The 18,222-nt window shown below is 38.3% G+C and overlaps 1 protein-coding gene across 8 annotated transcripts in view; it reads left to right on the top strand.

The window, feature by feature from the left end:
* Positions 1-18,222, top strand: part of LOC129397113 (ranBP2-like and GRIP domain-containing protein 4) — a 65,171-nt gene that overhangs the window by 38,881 nt on the left and 8,068 nt on the right. For 6 of the 8 annotated variants that reach the window (XM_055107439.2, XM_055107440.2, XM_063594695.1 and 3 more), the window contains 4 exons: positions 2,254-2,348; positions 3,072-5,295; positions 12,334-12,473; positions 15,031-15,232. In XM_055107439.2, coding sequence (XP_054963414.1) covers positions 2,254-2,348; positions 3,072-5,295; positions 12,334-12,473; positions 15,031-15,232 — 2,661 coding nt within the window. Of the gene's footprint in view, positions 1-2,253; positions 2,349-3,071; positions 5,296-5,642; positions 6,635-8,630; positions 8,781-12,333; positions 12,474-15,030; positions 15,233-18,222 lie in introns of those variants that run through there. The other 2 variants (XM_055107441.2, XM_055107442.2) reach the window with 2 other exon arrangements.

Raw genomic sequence — 18,222 nt, 5'->3', positions numbered from 1 at the left:
CTTCTGTGTACAGGCATAAAAGGTCTTCTGTTCTTATACAAGCATGTAAATCCAACATTCTCATTGTCTCATTTTATTCTTGCAATGACCCTGTGAAATGTGTAGAAGCAGCACATCCTCATTTTACAATTGAGAAACATGGAGACTCCAAATGGATTATTTACAGTTTCACAAAACAGCTTTGTGGCACTGAAAGGGCGAGAGCCAAGATCTCCTGATTTCTGTTCCTGTGTTCATAGATTCTTTTTCCTTAATAAAAGTAAACATATATCAAGATGGTCCTTGCTTTTTTAAAATAAGATGATTAAAATTAAAGATTAATGAGCTCATAGGAGATACTCAGAAGTACTGAACAGGGTGAAGAAAACTAAAAACTAACCACCTTATTAACATTTCTTATATTTGAGAACATTTCCTTCTGGTTCTTTCTCTATACATATAGTATTTTTTATGAGATTGTTAGCATGTTACTATGTTGTGTGTAGATGAGCTAGCCTGTTTTTTAAATGTTACTTTAGTTCTGAGCATTTTTAAACTTAAATGTTTTTTGAATATTAATGAGTTCATGGTATCCCATCACATGGAAGTACTGTAAATTCTGTTCCTTTATTTATGTTGTTTCTGGTTTATGCCATTACAAATTCTAGGACACTGTCCTAGTTTTGTAGGGTATTCAAAATATTCAGTTTATGCTCTTACCACTAGTATCTGATAGTGCCATTTTCGCACTTTTGCTAATGCTGACTTACTAGCTTATAAAATCCTTTGCCAATTTGTAGGAACAAAAGTGATATCAATTTTTAAGTTTTTTAAATACTAGTCATGCTCAACAATTCATGCAAATGGCAGTTGGTAGTTTTGCCATCTTCAACGTGGGTACCTTCTAGTTGTTTGGTTTCTTGGTAAAACTCACACAAAACAGATGGAGAAGAGTTTTTGTATATCAACATGAATGTTAATGTGATTTTTTAAAAGCCAACGAACACATTTGTGTTCCTTGTGAGATCCTGTGCATGAATTTGTCAGGTAATTTTTTTGACCTGAACATTCTCATAATAGCTTCAATTTGCACAATGCAACCTCGTCATTTTGCAGATTTTCAAGGCTCACTTCAAAAACATGTTCCTTGAGGCCTATTAACATTTCTTTCCCAAATTGTCTATTCATACGGTGCTTTAAAAAATTAGATTACTTTTAGTAGATTTATTAGAGCCGCACAGTTTAGAGTCAGTAGTCAATTAAAGTCCCTACTTAAACTTCAGACTAAGATTTTTTTTAATTTAATATTTTATTTTTTCTTTTTGCTTTCATGCAGACAGACATCTTGCAAGACTTTAAGATTCTTGGGCCATTTCTGTCAGGTTGTTCTGTGTTCTGTGCCTGCTTCCTCCCCATAGTAATTTCAAAATAGCTATCCTCACCTCTGTAAGGTTTCCAAAATCAAACTTGGGCTTCTGGCTAGCCTTTTCTAGGTCTTGATTTTTCAGTGCTTTCCAGAGGCAATTGTTTGGAACCTCTTGGCACAGTTTCTGTTTCTTCTTCCATGTACAGGCATAAAAGGTCTTTTGGTTGTTTTCTGGTAAAACTATCATAAAACAGTTCAAGCAAATGACTATTGGTAGTTTTGTCATTAACATGGGTGCCTTCTAGTCATTTTGTTTCCTGGTAAAACAGACCAAACAGAGGGAGCAGACAGTTTGTACATCTGTATGAGTGTTGATGTGCTTTTTATTTTAAGCCAGGGAACACATTTTATGTTATTTATGACATCCTTTCCATGAATTTGTCAGGTGATTTTTGAGCTGAACATTCTCAGTAATAGCTTTAGTTTACAAAATACAACCTAGTCTTTCTGCAGATTTTCTAGGCCCACTTCAAATGCATTGACCATCAGATGGCATCTTGGTTCCTTACGTCCTTTCTGTGACTGAATGTCCATAATTCCACATCATACTGATCTTTCTTAGAAAAGGCAACAGTTACTTTCTTCTTTATTCCTTTTTTAATGCTTGTGAGGTAGTTCTTGTTGATCACAGCGATGCTATTCTCTTATTCTTCATGTCATATTTAGCAATTTTTTCTAGTTTGTCATTTGATAATCTTGATTGGTGTATTTTGATGTACAGAAATTTAAAATTTATGTAGTTAAATCTTTCTTTAATTTCTATTGCCTTTGTATTTATAGCTCTTGCCTAGATAGTCTTAACTGTAGTATAGACTTTAACAGTGTTTTCTTTCTTTCTTTTTTTTTAGTTGCAACTACTGGCCCTTCAGTATATTATAGTCAGTCACCAGCATATAATTCCCAGTATCTTCTCAGACCAGCAGCTAATGTTACTCCCACAAAGGTAACAAAGGAATAATTTATACATTTATAATTATTTTCTTTTTAAATTGTTTAGGGTTCCTTCAAATAAATTCAAGAGAGCAGTTCACTATTAAAACTTTTATGTCCCTTAAAATGTAGATATTTTAAATTTATCTCCAAATACAGAAATTATCCTTCTTAGTCACCTTATTTTTGTGTTAATAAGTGTGAATATTTAGAATATTTTAAAAATGGGAGTGGTGGTGGTGGATCCTTCATCGTTCTGTTTTAACAGAAATAGAACTGTAATGCCCTTGCTGACCCACTATGTGGTAAGTACTTTCAGGCCTGATACAGCTATATATATAACAATTGATTGAAGACTCAATATTACAGTGGTAGTTGAATGTGACAGCTTTGAGGACAGAGTGTTGGGGTGCATTTAGACCCTTGCTCTTCTGCTTATTTTGACCACAGGCAAGTTTCTTAACCTCTCAATACATCAGTTGCCTCACGTGTAAAATGAGGATAATAATAATACCTTAATTCATAGGGTTTTTGAGAATATTAAAATGAGATAATAATGTAAAGTGCTTAGAACAGTGCCCAGCTGGCGCATTAATAAATGCTCAATAAATGTTATCATCATCATCATCATCATTATTGTTAACATCATTTGATAAATTAGGAATGAAGAAGGTATTTATTTCATGACTATTTTGGGCATGTGGATCAAGAAAATTCACCTTCATTTATGTTTCAGGGTTCTTCTAATACAGAATTTAAGTCAACCAAAGAAGGATTTTCCATCCCTGTGTCTGCTGATGGATTTAAATTTGGCATTTCAGAACCAGGAAATCCAGAAAAGAAAAGTGAAAAGCCTCTTGAAAATGATACTGGCTTCCAGGCTCAGGATATTAGTGGCCAGAAGAATGGCAGTGGTGTGATTTTTGACCAAACAAGTAACAGTTTTACATTTGCAGATGTTGGAAAATCAACTTCAGGAGAAGGATTTCAGTTTGGCCAAAAAGACCCCAATTTCAAGGGATTTTCAGGTGCTGGAGAAAAATTATTCTCATCACAATGTGGTAAAATGGCCAATAAAGCAAACACTTCCGGTGACTTTGAGAAAGATGATGATGCCTATAAGACTGAGGACAGCGATGACATCCATTTTGAACCAGTAGTTCAAATGCCTGAAAAAGTAGAACTTGTAACCGGAGAAGAAGGTGAAAAAGTTCTGTATTCACAGCGGGTAAAACTATTTAGATTTGATGCTGAGATAAGTCAGTGGAAAGAAAGGGGCTTGGGGAACTTAAAAATCCTCATAAATGAGGTCAATGGCAAACCAAGAATGCTGATGCGAAGAGACCAAGTACTAAAAGTGTGTGCTAATCATTGGATAACAACTACAATGAACCTGAAGCCCCTCTCTGGATCAGATAGAGTATGGATGTGGTTAGCCAGTGATTTCTCTGATGGTGATGCCAAACTAGAGCAGTTGGCAGCAAAATTTAAAACACCAGAGCTGGCTGAAGAATTCAAGCAGAAATTTGAGGAATGCCAGCGGCTTCTGTTAGACATACCACTTCAAACTCCCCATAAACTTGTAGATACTGGCAGAGCTGCCAAGTTAATACAGAGAGCTGAAGAAATGAAGAGTGGACTGAAAGATTTCAAAACATTTTTGACAAATGATCAAACAAAAGTCACTGAGGAAGAAAATAAGGGTTCAGGTACAGGTGCAGCCAGTGCCTCAGACTCAACAATAAAACCGAATCCTGAAAACACTGGGCCCACATTAGAATGGGATAACCATGATTTAAGGGAAGATGCTTTGGATGATAATGTTAGTAGTAGCTCAGTACATGATTCTCCGTTGGCAAGTAGCCCTGTGAGAAAAAATCTTTTCCGCTCTGATGAGTCAACAACAGGATCTGACTTCAGTTTTAAATCTGCTTTGAGTCTATCTAAGTCTCCTGCCAAGTTGAATCAGAGTGGGACTTCAGTTGGCACTGATGAAGAATCTGATGTTACTCAAGAAGAAGAGAGAGATGGACAGTACTTTGAACCTGTTGTTCCTTTACCTGATCTAGTTGAAGTATCCAGTGGTGAGGAAAATGAACAAGTTGTTTTTAGTCACAGGGCAGAACTCTACAGATATGATAAAGATGTTGGTCAATGGAAAGAAAGGGGCATTGGTGATATAAAGATTTTACAGAATTATGATAATAAGCAAGTTCGTATAGTGATGAGAAGGGACAAAGTATTAAAACTTTGTGCCAATCACAGAATAACTCCAGACATGAGTTTGCACAATATGAAAGGGACAGAAAGAGTATGGGTGTGGACTGCATGTGATTTTGCAGATGGAGAAAGAAAAGTAGAGCATTTAGCTGTTCGTTTTAAACTACAGGATGTTGCAGACTCGTTTAAGAAAATTTTTGATGAAGCAAAAACAGCCCAGGAAAAAGATTCTTTGATAACACCTCATGTTTCTCGGTCAAGCACTCCCAGAGAGTCACCATGTGGCAAAATTGCTGTAGCTGTATTAGAAGAAACCACAAGAGAGAGGACAGATGTTATTCAGGGTGATGATGTAGCAGATGCAGCTTCAGAAGTTGAAGTGTCTAGCACATCTGAAACAACAACAAAAGCAGTGGTTTCTCCTGCAAAGTTTGTATTTCGTTCAGAGTCTGTTAAAAGCATTTTTAGTAGTGAAAAATCAAAACCAGTTGCATTTGGCAACAGTTCTGCCACTGGGTCTTTGTTTGGATTTAGTTTTAATGCACCTTTGAAAAGTAACAATAGTGAAACTAGTTCAGTAGCCCAGAGTGGATCTGAAAGCAACGTGGAACCTAAAAAATGTGAACTGTCAAAGAACTCTGATATCGAACAGTCTTCAGATAGGAAAGTCAAAAATCTCTCTGCTTCCTTTCCAACGGAAGAATCTTCAATCAACTACACATTTAAAACACCAGAAAAGGGTAGGTACTTTGTTGTTAAAGTTAAGCACAATTTTTCTTTCTTTTAATGTTTAGCTTGATGCAGACTCTCTGTGGGATACTAATGTTGGGGTATAAACGATGCTTTGTGAACACCCCCAAAATATTTGAGCAATTTTTTTTCTCCCTTAATAAGTTCACGGTGAGGTTTCAAAGAGCAAGAGAACTTAGTTAAAGACATTTCAGTAACTGGAAGATACTTCTATCATGCTAGGGCAGAGCAAAAGAACTCGGTACAGTGTACGGACTCATGCTTGAATCATGCGCATTAACATGAGTCTTTTTTTAAAGTGTTCATTTTCATTTGTTCTGTTTCTTTTGTCACTCAGAAAACATGATATTGAGGCTGGGCACGGTGGCTCACTCCTAGAATGCCAGCACTTTGGGAGGTTGAGGTGGGCAGATCACTTGAGCTCAGGAGTTCGAGACCAGCCTGGCCAACATGGTGAAACCCTGTTTCTACTGAAAATACAAAAATGAGCCGGGCGTGGTGGTGCGTGCCTATAATTAGCAGCTACTCAGGAGGTTGAGGCAGGAGGATCGCTTGAGCACAGGAGATGGAGGTAGCAGTGAGCTGAAATCATGCCACTGCACTCCAGCCTGACTGAGTGAGACTTTGTCTCCAAAAAAACAAACAAACAAACAAACAAAAAAAACCATGATATTGAGATGTTCTCATTTTATGTGTTGTATGTCAGTCTTGCTCATGTATTAAATGAGCAAAGAATGAAACTACAGGGATAAATGAATATGTAAGACAGTCAGATTGGTGGTATAAATTGAGGGATTCTGGCTTTTTATGTTTTAAAAGCATATTTTGTTTCCTAAAATGTTAAAAAACGAAATATTCTTTATTTTCTAGGATTTAATTTTAGCCTTTTTAAATCTAATCCCATGGCCTTTTGGACTAGCACCCCTTCCTCACAGCCTGAGAGCAAAGGTATAGAACTAGCATTCTCAGTATGAGATAACAGCAGTTTTTAGCAGCTGGTAGCCCTTAGCAAAGTATTAATAACTGTGGCTGTATGAAATGAAGTACTTACCACTACAACATGCATGTTAAAGAATGCCAGTTTAAGCAAAGTACCTTTTGACTGGTGGCATGACACCCTTGTTGGTTTGTTTTTTAAAATGTACTGGGATGCTGATTTGTAATGTACTTCATTGCTCTGCTATTTCAGGTCTGCTCAATGAAGACCTATGTTTTATCTAATGTTTATCTTTAGCCACTAACGTCTGCCAGTATTCACATGTAGTGGCAACGGCATGTATACAGTATGGAAGAGTGTCCCTGTAGGGCTGTTCTTTTGTGCATGGTTTAGAAAAATGCTGTATTTGAAAATGGACCCCATTTTTCACAGCCAGCATTCTACAGCTTGCATATTATATATGTTGCACAGATCATTTTTAGAAGTGTGGCTTCTAGAGTGGAACAAGAAGTGGGATCTGTTGAAGGCCTTCAAGAGCAGGTTAGGGAAGTGAAATCTCACCCTTAGTGACCAGTAACACATCTTAGCCATGCCAAACAAGTACAATGATAAAGTAACAATCTCTGATTTTTTTTTAAGTATACCAGTTTTATTACCAGCTAAGGTAGCTCTTAATCTTTTATTTTAAAGATACGGTCTTTGAGAAATGTGAAAAGTGTTAACTTAAAAGTGGATGTATACTTGCGTACAGTTTCTGTGAGCTCTAGGTTAGGAATCCCTGACCTAAGAACGAATGTGCCTATACACTACTGTAGAACATAGAGCCTTATTCTGTTTTGAATCTGATAATGTCATTGTCCCAAGGGACCTTAGAAATGAAGACTTTAGACATGAGTAAACTGAGGCCAAGAGAGGCTATCTGATTTACCCAGGGGGTCTTTACTGAGTAATAGCAGAAGTGGAACAAGAATCTGTATCTTACGGTGTACTGTTATTCCTCCTACCTAGGAAATGATACTAAGTTTTTGTTTATAATGAAGGAGAGGGACAAATTTCACATTGTAAAAGGAAGGGCACTGGTTCTGCAGAGCAGTGTCATCCAATAGAAAGAAAATATAACCTGTGTATGTAATTTCAAATTGTCATTTGGTGCAGTGGCTTGTGCCTGTAATCCCAGTTACTTGGGAGGCTGAGGCAGAGGGATCACTTGAGCTCACAAGTTCCAGGCTTCAGTGAACTGTGATCACATCACTGCACTCCAGCTCTGGGTGACAAAGCAAGACCGCATCTCAAATAAATACGTAAATAAATTTTCTAGTAGCCATATTAAAAAGAATAAAAAGAAACAGTTAAAAAGGGAAACAGATGAAAGTAACTTTATCGATAGATTTGATTTAACTCATTATGTCCAAAATATCATTTTAACTTCTAATTAATATAAAAATTAATGATATTTTACATTATTGTTTTTCACCAAGTCTTCAAAATCCAGTGTGTGTGTTTACACTTACTGTTAGCATGTCTTCATTTGGACTAGCCACCTTGTGAGGTTTTAATAGAATGTGGCTAGGCTACCATATTGGACACCATAGCTCTCAGAATGTTTCCCTGTCACCAGTTGGTATACATGGCATGCTTCATAACTGGCTTACTTTATTAAACTCCTTTAGCCAGAAGTTCTTCTTTACATTAATAGATCAGAACAGGTTGCATATAGAAGTTTTTTCTGTTTCTAATTTTTTGCCCTTTGCATTGGTGGTGGCTGGGGATGGGTTGTTTTCAGCCATATGAATGGTCTTAGATTTTATAGTGTTAGCTACCCATAGAGTAACAGTTTTTATTTAATTTTATCTAGTATCATGCTTGAACACAGGCAAACTAGACGCAACTCTAGTCACCTTCCATTCTTGGCAATTGTTAACTTTCCTTACAGGAACTAATCACAGTTGGCTTTGGATTAGTTTCATATGTATACTAATACTTGCTTATGTTTTAAGATTTTTTTCAATTGCTGCAAATGCATGGATATTTTGGTAAACTATTGTATGCTAAGTATAGTTAGGCAACACTTTAAAATTTTTAACCTTTTTAAATTCTAGAAATTTGTAGTAATTCTTTTCAATGACTATTAAGTAAACACAAGATTTTTTTTGTTTTCTTTGGTTTTAAATAGATTCTGTGTTCACTTAGGGTTTTTGGTAGAACACTAAATCAGGATGCTAATTCTAATTCATGATTATCGCACATCTCTGCATCAAAGTATATGTGTTTTTTATCAGTATGCTGTATTAACCTATAGATAGGTTCCATGGTTTTTATTTTCAGGTAGAGTATTAACGTCAATACTTAATACCTTATCTTTGTCAATTTTTTTGACTGGTGTTACAGCAAAAGAGAAGAAAAAACCTGAAGATTCTCCCTCAGATAGTCTCGGTCTCCTGACCTCGTGATCCACCCGCCTCGGCCTCCCAAAGTGCTGGGATTACAGGCATGAGTCACTGCGCCTGGCTGACACATGTCTTAATTCTGGTATTCACCAGATTTGTTTCGTGTTCTCCGTCGTTAGTCATCAAATTTGTCTACTTTTTAAATAGAAACATTAGCTAGAGCAAGGAACTTAGAAACACTCAAGCGGCACTGAATGTGTAGAATTGCATAACCAATATAGCTTCTTTGCTTTCACATTTACAACTAGTTGGAGTTTTAGTTCAGCCGCACCCAGTATCTTCCATTCTGCTTCCAGGAAGAAATGGAAAAATGTCAGCCATGATGATGCAGTATTTTAGTAGCAAGTTGATGGTGTTTTGGTTTCCCATGGGAAATATTGTCACTGGAGCATTAGCAGCTATCGGTCACTTATTAGGGTAAAAAAGCAACTTCAGAAGAATTTAACATATGCCAATGAATCAACAAAGGAAGTAATCAGCCAGGGCAAAGGTCGCACAAGAGATTGTAATCTAGCAATCAGCAGTGGAATAAGCAGTCAGCTTACCAGAAACCCAGGAAAATGCTTCAGAAAGGGCAGTCAGGACTAAGGCAATTTAATGAAATGCAAAATAAATGAAATCTGAAGTTTAAAAATCTAGATTGCAATTCTGGTTTCTAACTCAGTTATGAGACCTTGGGCAAAGTCATTAAATTTCTCTGAACTTCAGATTTTTGGGAGTCAATAAACCAATACATGTCAAAGGGCCTGATAAACTTGACAGTTTAGACCAGGCGTGGTGTCTCACCCCTGCAATCTCAGCACTTTGGGAGGCCAAGGCGGGTGGATCACATGAGGCCACGGGTTTGAGACCAGTCTGAACAACATGGTGAAATCCCATCTCTATTAAAAGTACAAAAATTATCTGGGCGGGATGGCATGCACCCGGAAGTCCCAGCTACTTGTGGGGCTGAGGTGGGAGGATGGCTTGAGCCTGGGAGGCAGAGGTTGCTGTGAGCCAAGATCGTGCCACTGCACTCCAACCTGTGTGACAGAGTGAGACCCTGTCTCAGAAAAAATAACACTTTACAGTTTATCAGCAAACAGGAAAGTCTTGCTAGACAATGTAATTGATTAGTTCCGTGCCCTGGATTCTGGGCCCTTAACTGTATGAGCACTGTAGGTGTGAGCAGCAACAATTAAGAAGCTGCAGAGGTAAAGGTATAAGGGCAGTGATTGAGGATGTCTACCAAGCAGATTTCAGCAAGTGTGTTTCAAGAAGTATGCAGCAATCTGAAATACCTAATCCTGAAAAATTGCTAGAATCTAGTCTTTTAATTTTGGCCAGTATTTAGCAGTAGTTTGGCCCTCTACTCTAAATTAATAAAAAATAAGTAGTACTATATTATGAGCTGTGTTATCTAACAGTTTATCTTAGCTAGTAGCAATTAATTTATAGCTGCTATTAAAATGACTAACGTAGTTAAAAGTTTGATGACTAAGTTTTTTTTGTTTTTGTTTTTGTTTTTGAGCTGGCGTCTCGCTCTGTCGCCAGGCTGGAGTGCGGTGGCGTGATCTTGGCTCACTGCAACCTCCGCCTCCTGGTTTCCAGCAATTCTCTGCCTCAGCCTCCCCAGCAGCTGGGATTACAGGCACCTGCCACTGTGCCTGGCTAATTTTTGTATTTTTAGTAGAGATAGGGTTTCACCATCTTGGCCAGGCTGGTCTTGAACTTGCTGACCTCGTGATCCACCCACCTTAGCCTCCCAAACTGCTAGGATTACAGATTTGAGCCACCACGCCCGGCCTTGATGACTACATTTTAAGAAATGTTTTAGCAATTCTTCATACACCTTTCACTTATCTTATAGTTACTTAATTCCTCTACTCTTATCATTTGATATTTTCATTTTATTGTGTATCTCTGTAAGGCCGAATCAATAGATTTTGAACAATCTCACACTTAACCTTTAAAAAAAACCTAATAGGCCCAGTTTCCTCTCAACAATCTTTGAAGAACCTTCGAGAAAGGAGAACACAGACCTCCCGCTTCTAGACATGCACACTGTAACCCGGGAAGAGGGAGAAGGCACGGAGACAACTGATACGGAGTCTGTGTCTTCCGCCAGCACATACACACAGTCTTTAGAGCAGCTGCTTAATTCTCCCGAAACTAAACTTGGTCTGTTACTCTGTCTAAATATGTTCTTCTTCTTTAATTTCACAGTCTTATTTAATTACTATTACTCTAAGGTACATATGCTTTTTTGGGCTGCTCCAATAAAATTTCTTTCAATATTCCACTACCTGTTTGTATTAGGGTTCTCTAGAGGGACAGGGCTAATTGGATGGTTGGATGGATGGATGGGATGGATGGATGGATGCTTATTAAGTATTACCTTACACGATCACTAGGCCATCTGCAGACTGAGGAGCAACGAGAGCCAGTCCAAGTTCCAAAACTGAAGAACTAGGAGTCTGATGTTCAAGGGCAGGAAGCATCCAGCACAGGAGAAAGATGTAGGTTGGGAGGCTAGGCCAGTCTGGCCTTTTCAGGTTTTTCTGCCTGCTTTATATTCGCTGGCAGCTGATTAGATGGCACCTACCAGATTAAGGGTGGGTCTGCCTTCCCCAGCCCACTGACTCAAATGTTAATCTCCTTTGGCAACACCCTCACAGACAACACTCAGGATTAATACTTTGCATCCTTTAATCCAATCAAGTTGACACCCAGTATTAACCATCACACTGTCCAAATGGAAAAATTATTAAACAAATCTTTTTAAAAATAAAATGCTAGCTCTTGCCCTAGGCTTGAACCATAAATAAGTGGTGGGAAGTTTATAGTCACAAATAGGTGGTGGGTATTAGAAAGCAGGATAAACTATCCTCTCACCCTTCCAAGAAACTGACAGTTTCAGTTTATTCCTCTTGATGAAGTAATGCTAAATTTTTGTAGTGATGTTTTGGTATATTTTATTACTTGTAATTAATATTACTGTTCAAAATTTAGGGGGAATCTGTCATCTTCCTGAAACTTCAGAATCACCTGGAGTAAGGGTCATTTGTATTCATGGTCACTGACCACGTGGGGTAGAAACTGCAAGTCATGGTTCCTTCAGGCAAAGTTAATAGTGGTGACATGGAGGCATCATGATAGAGCAGCAGACTCCAGAAGCCAATTTGACTTTGTGATTTCTGAAAAAATTACCTGTCAACTGTGAGCCTGTTTCATTGTCTGTAAAGTTTGAATAATGATACCTACCCCGCCTGATAGAAGATTCTTATGAGGGAACATGATACGTGACCAGTAAATGTTAATGCTTTCCTTATACGTGAAATGACATAAAATCTTGGAATATTAATAGATGGGAAGAAGATGTGTAATAAAACTGTCTATAAACACAATTCTGACAAATTTCAGAACTGGGACTCATAGGGCTTTATTCAGTTAGATGACATGCTTTACAACAGAGATACTGTTTTATTTGTGTCACCTACAACATATAATCTGTTGATTGAGGTATGCTGAATAGATGAATGGCAAAGAAAGCAGACCTATAAAATATCACATAGTAAGATATTTATATTTAGATTTTTCTTATTTAGAATCTTCATCTGTAATGTATGATTTTGAAAATTAATTCTTGGAACAACATGTTGCAGAGCCTCCATTATGGCATGCTGAATTTACCAAAGAAGAATTGGTTCAGAAGCTCAGTTCCATCACAAAAAGTACACATCGCTTAATCGGCCTGCTTTGGGAAACAGAGGCAACCAATGCAGTCCTTATGGAGCAAATTAAGGTGAGATCAGAAAACCTGGCCACCGTGAAAACCGCCAGTTTGGTTTTCTGGACCCTCCATACACATGCACCCAAGTTTAAAAATTCACATAGCAGATGCATCTATAACGTCTTGATCTTTATATTAGATTCCTGATGGTGAGAAATATTGCCTTTTTTTTTTTTTTTGAGACAGTCTTGCTCTGTCACCCAGGCTGGAGTGCAGTGGCATGATCTCGGCTCACTGCAAGCTCCACCTCCCAGGTTCACGCCATTCTCCTGCCTCAGCCTCCCGAGTAGCTGGGACTACAGGTGCCCGCCAACATGCCTGGCTAATTTCTTTGTATTTTTAGTAGAGACAGGGTTTACCACGTTAGCCAGGATGGTCTCGATCTCCTGACCTCGTGATCCACCTGCCTTGGCCTCCCAAAGTGCGGGTATTACAGGTGTGAGCCACCGCATCCAGCCAAAATACTTCTTTTACACCTATTACATAAAGATTATTTCTTAATTCCTACTTTTCCTAAGAAACCCTAATAGATTTAGAAACTAGAGAGATGTTCACAAATCATTGTTCACATATGCTTAAATAAAAAATGGGTGTGAGTCTTTGAATTCTAAAGATAACCAGTGAATTTAAATTATTCAACTGATATTTATAGTACTGAACTACTAAACAGTTTTCAGGTGGAGATGGCAAAGTGGCATGGGAAGTTTTTCCTGTTTAAAGTAGACACCAGAAACATCTAGGAATGTTGCAGAACAGTTGAGGATTACTCAAATGAGGTATTTCCACCCTGGCTCACTGATAAATCACCCCTCAGAATATAGTCATACTGCTTATTGAGGAGTTCTTATGACCCAGGCCCTGGGCTCTACATACATTCTTTAATCTCACCACTGGTTGAGAGAAAAATTGAAGCTGGTAAATGGTGGAACAAAATTCAAACTCACAGCTGTCTGAAAAGTACATGCTTTTCCCCTGTACTTTGCTGCTCCTAATAGATCTGTCCTGCCACTGTGCAAGGCCACTAGCTATCCTTGTCAGATTATTTTAAAGCCGAATTCAGTTATTTTCAGTAAATTGTATATATCATGACATTCCACCATTAAATACTTCAGTATGCATCTCTATAAATTAACATTTTCCCACTAATAAAAACATTATCATAGCTAACAAATCACTAACTAGCCCAGTAAACCTAAATGACTTATTTAAATGTTATATTTTCTTTTTTTTTTTTTGAGACAGTCTCGCTCTGTCACCAGGTTTGGAGTGCAGTGGTGCAATCTCAGCTCACTGCAATCTCCGCCTCCCAGGTTCAAGTGATTCCCCTGCCTCAGCCTCCCACGTAGCTGGGACTGCAGGCACGCACCACCATGCCCGGCTAATTTTTTTTATTTTACTAGAGACACGGTTTCACCATGTTGGCCAGGACGGTCTGAATCTCCTGACCTCGTGATCTGCCTGCCTCAGCCTCCCAAAGTGTTGGGATTACAGGCATGAGCCACCACGCCTGGCCAAATGTTATATTTTCATAAATTTATACTCTCTTCATGATTTCTTCGTCTTCTTTATTGTCACTTTTTTAAATGGTCCTAGGTTTGAGGACAAAGTTCGCTAACTTTCTTGCCTAACCTAAAATGAAAACATACTAAAAGCTATGGCTTGGTTTCAACCTGGAAATCTTCCTCAAAGACTTGAACATGATATTACCTTTTTTATATCGTTCTTTGCCTCATTTCTCTGATAGTGTTTTACATTGTCTTATATTCCTGAATTTTCACTGTGTCTGAACTTTTGATTAAGTGCCGTTCACTGTGGACGTCTTAACTGCCTGGGACTTTAGGAACAGCGTAGGGGCAGAGGGTTAGTGGAGGCTACCGATGTTCCCCTCAGCCCATTTTCAGAGCCCCATGCCATACTGGCTTAGTTTCTATCGAAAGTAGAAGGCAGAGGGAACATCTTGGTACCAACCCATGGCTCCAGTTAGTTGCTCCTCATGGAGACGTTCCATCAGTTCCCCAGCTTTCACCTCCATTTCCATGATACCCTGTGCTTCTGAGACAAGAACTCCAGTATTTACACAGGATGCATCCTCTCCTCTTGTCAGTGATACTTGGTAAGCTGCTGGACTGACACATTTCCACCTCTTCATCTGTTTCTCGTGAGAATTTCTTGATGTGTCTCATCTACTTTTTCTCCTCTTGTATTAGCTTGTTGCTTTTCTACTTCACCCCTCTTCCTTCCAACCCCAAATAGCTTAGGACAATGGAGTCATATAGCCCAACACTTGGTTCATATGCAGCAATCCACTTTCTAGGCAAATGCAGCTTTGAAACTATCTCATAGTTGGAGTTCCGGTTTTCATGTCAAATGGATTTTATACGGTGATGTCATAAACTCCTTTGAAATGCTTCACATGCAGCTGCTGTAGTTAACTGAATTCCTTCCTTTATTGCCATATGGAGGGAAGGGAGAAATTTGGGGGGAAGAGAAGAAAAATACATGAGTTCAGTCTGCCATATTTAATCAGAAGCTCCTAAAGCCCATTTTTAACTCATTTCTCTAACACCAGCTTCTCAAAAGTGAAATAAGAAGATTGGAATGGAATCAAGAGCAAGAGGAGTCTGCAGCTAATGTGGAACACTTGAAGAACGTCTTGCTGCAGTTCATTTTCTTGAAGCCACGTAGTGAAAGAGAGAGACTTCTTCCTGTTATAAATACGATGTTGCAGCTCAGCCCTGAAGAAAAGGGAAAACTTGCTGCGGTTGCTCAAGGTGGGTAAAAGGAGAGTCTCAGAACTTCTGACTTCTAACTTAAACTAAACAGCCTGGTGGTTGAGAAGTTGTCTGTATGTGTAACTTTTCAATTTTGCTCATTTGAATTGGGTCTGTCATATGAGTAGGCCGTGACTAGATTTGAAAAGCTGACTTTTTAACATCTTGAGGCAACTGTAGTACATTTATATAATTTTAACGTTCAGCAAAATACAATAAGTGCTTAGCTTGATCTTCTAGCTCTTTGAAAATTGGATTTTTATCCTGGTGTTGAGTTCTGGTGTTCAGCTGAACGTGGTTTTGTTTTAAATTCTACTTTTTAAAAAACATTTATTAGCTTGTTCCTTTTCTACTTCACCCCTCTTCCTTCCTCCAACCCCAAATAGCCTAAGACAATGGAGTCATATAGCCCAACACTTGGTCTATATACAGCAGTCCACTTTCTAGGCAAATGCAGTTTTAAAACTGTGCCATAGGCCAGGCGCCGGTGGTTCATGCCTATAATCCCACCACTTTGGGAGGCTGAGGCAGGCGGATCACAAGATCAAGATACTGAGACCGTCCTGGCCAACATGGTGAAATCTCGTCTCTACTAAAAATACAAAAATTAGCTGGACGTGGTGGCATGTGCCTGTAGTCCCAGCTACTCAGGGGGCTGAGGCAGGAGAGTCACTTGAACTCACGAGGCGGAGGTTGCAGTGATCTGTCACGCCACTGTACTCCAGCCTGACGGCAGAGCGAGACTCCATCTCAAAAAAAAAAAAACAAAAACAAAAAACTATGATGTAGTTAGAGTTGGTTTCCATGTCAGATGGATTTAATACTGTGATGTCATTAACTTCTTTGAAATGCTTCATATACAACTGCTATAGTTAACTGAATTCAAGCTGCATCTTAAGAATTATGGTTTCATTTTTGTTTTAGTTTTAAATTACTTTTATTTTTGACATTTACAAGCATAAGGAAGATGCTATAATCTCTCTTGAGTTGTCACCCATCTCTAACAGTTTTCAACTCATGGACAATCTTTTGGCGTAAATAGGGGAGAGTTAGAGACTTAAATCCCATACATCATTTCTTTCCCCAGTGAATAATTCAATGTTTATTGGATTTCTCTGTCACCTATACCTAGTTTATGTTCATTTTGCCTGTGTTATTGTGAAAGTCTTTTTATAGTATCCTAAATAGGGCTCATATATTGCATTTGGTTGATGTTCCTTAAGCTTTATTTTGTTGTTGTGTTTTTGTTTGTTTGAGATGTAGTGTTGCTCTGTCACCCTGGCTGGAGTGCAGTGGTCCGATCATGGCTCACTGCAACCTCCGCCTCCCAGATTCAAGCGATTCTCCTGTGTCAGCCTCCCAAGTAGCTGGGACTACAGATGCACGCCAGCTAATTTTTCTATTTTTAGTAGAGACGAGGTTTCACCATGTTGGCCAGGATGGTCTCAATCTCCTGACCTTGTGATCTGCCCGCCTTGGCCTCCCAAAGTGCTGGGATTACAGGTGTGAGCCACCACGCCCGGCCATTTTGTTGTTTTTTTATCTATAACAATTATATATATAAGTATATTTTTAATATGCCACTTATTAATTGAAGAAAGTGGTCGTTTATGCTATAGCAGTCCTATATTTGGGTTTTAATCATTACAGGGTAACACTGAGCTTGTTCCAATTGCCTATAAATAGGAAGATCCAAGTGCAATTGGGTGGGATGGTGGACAAAAACACATCATAGATGGTATTGTGTGCTTTCTAAGACATCAGGAGGCCCAGAATGTCCAGACATCTTACTTTTGACTGATTGACCTTATCTAGTTGGTGCTCTTTAACATGTTCCCCATCCCCTGTAAATCCTAATAACTAAACTGATAAGAGTCATCCTCAAAATTGAGCAGGCATCTGAATCATCTGGTATACTTACTAAAATTCCAATTGCTGGTCCCCAATTTCTGACCCAAGATTCTGCATTTTTAGCAATTTGTTGCTGATACTTCTGGTCTGGGGCCCATACCTTGAGAACCCCTGGTCTAGAGGCCTGATAAGATTCAGGCTTAATTTTTTTTACAGACATACTTCATAAGTAGTATTGATAGTTTCTTTGAACCTGGTTTTTAATAATCTTTCTAATGATGAAGGAGGAATGTTCTCAATACTGACAGTAATCTCAGTTCTTCAAACTATAGGATAGGTTTCTATAGCCACAATAGTATTTTTGTCACAAGGGCCCAAATAAGAATACATCATGTATATTTTTAGTACTTATTCAAATTACAAATTCACTGTCTTTAATTTATTCTAACAAAAGTAAACCTAATTTTATAGTTATAAAAAAGAAGAAATCTACTTCTAGTCACCTAAGAGTAAAACTGCCCCTATAAAAAACAAGACAGAAATCTCAAAATTATAACTAATTTTATAGTTATAAAATTAACCAGGACTTTAAGAACATTTGCATTTTAAAATTAAAGTTTTCAATAGTTTTCAATACAACAATGATACTATCTCAAAATACTCAGCATGTCTAACAGGCCTCTTTTAAAAGCTCAGCATGTTTAATGTAGATGTTGCTAACGTCCAGGTGGCTCCTGTAAGTTAAGGGTCCATTGATTTAGAAGTTCTAAAAGAGACTAACCTAAGGGATACCAATAACAGATATTTTTAAAGAATTTCCTAGAGGAGATACACATTAGAAACCTAGAACTCTAAGATGTGCATTTGCTAAGTCCTGTAAACAGACAGGAAAACACATTTACATTAGTTTGCCCTTTAAAGATTATTTCCTACTTGTCTCTTATCAATGTGAGTACATAAAAGAGACCTTATTACAATTAAAAACAATGATGGTTTAGCAGCAGATTTAGATACCTTACATTCTCTCTTTAAGAGAGAGAATGTAAGGCCTGGCGCGGTGGCTCACACCTGTAATCCAGCACTTTGGCAGGCCGAGGAGGGTAGATCACCTGAGGTCAGGAGTTCAAGACCAGCCTGGA

Source organism: Pan paniscus, chromosome 12 (assembly GCF_029289425.2).
Source record: "Pan paniscus chromosome 12, NHGRI_mPanPan1-v2.0_pri, whole genome shotgun sequence".
Taxonomy (NCBI): domain Eukaryota; kingdom Metazoa; phylum Chordata; class Mammalia; order Primates; family Hominidae; genus Pan; species Pan paniscus.
This window is presented reverse-complemented; position numbering and strand designations above follow the sequence as displayed.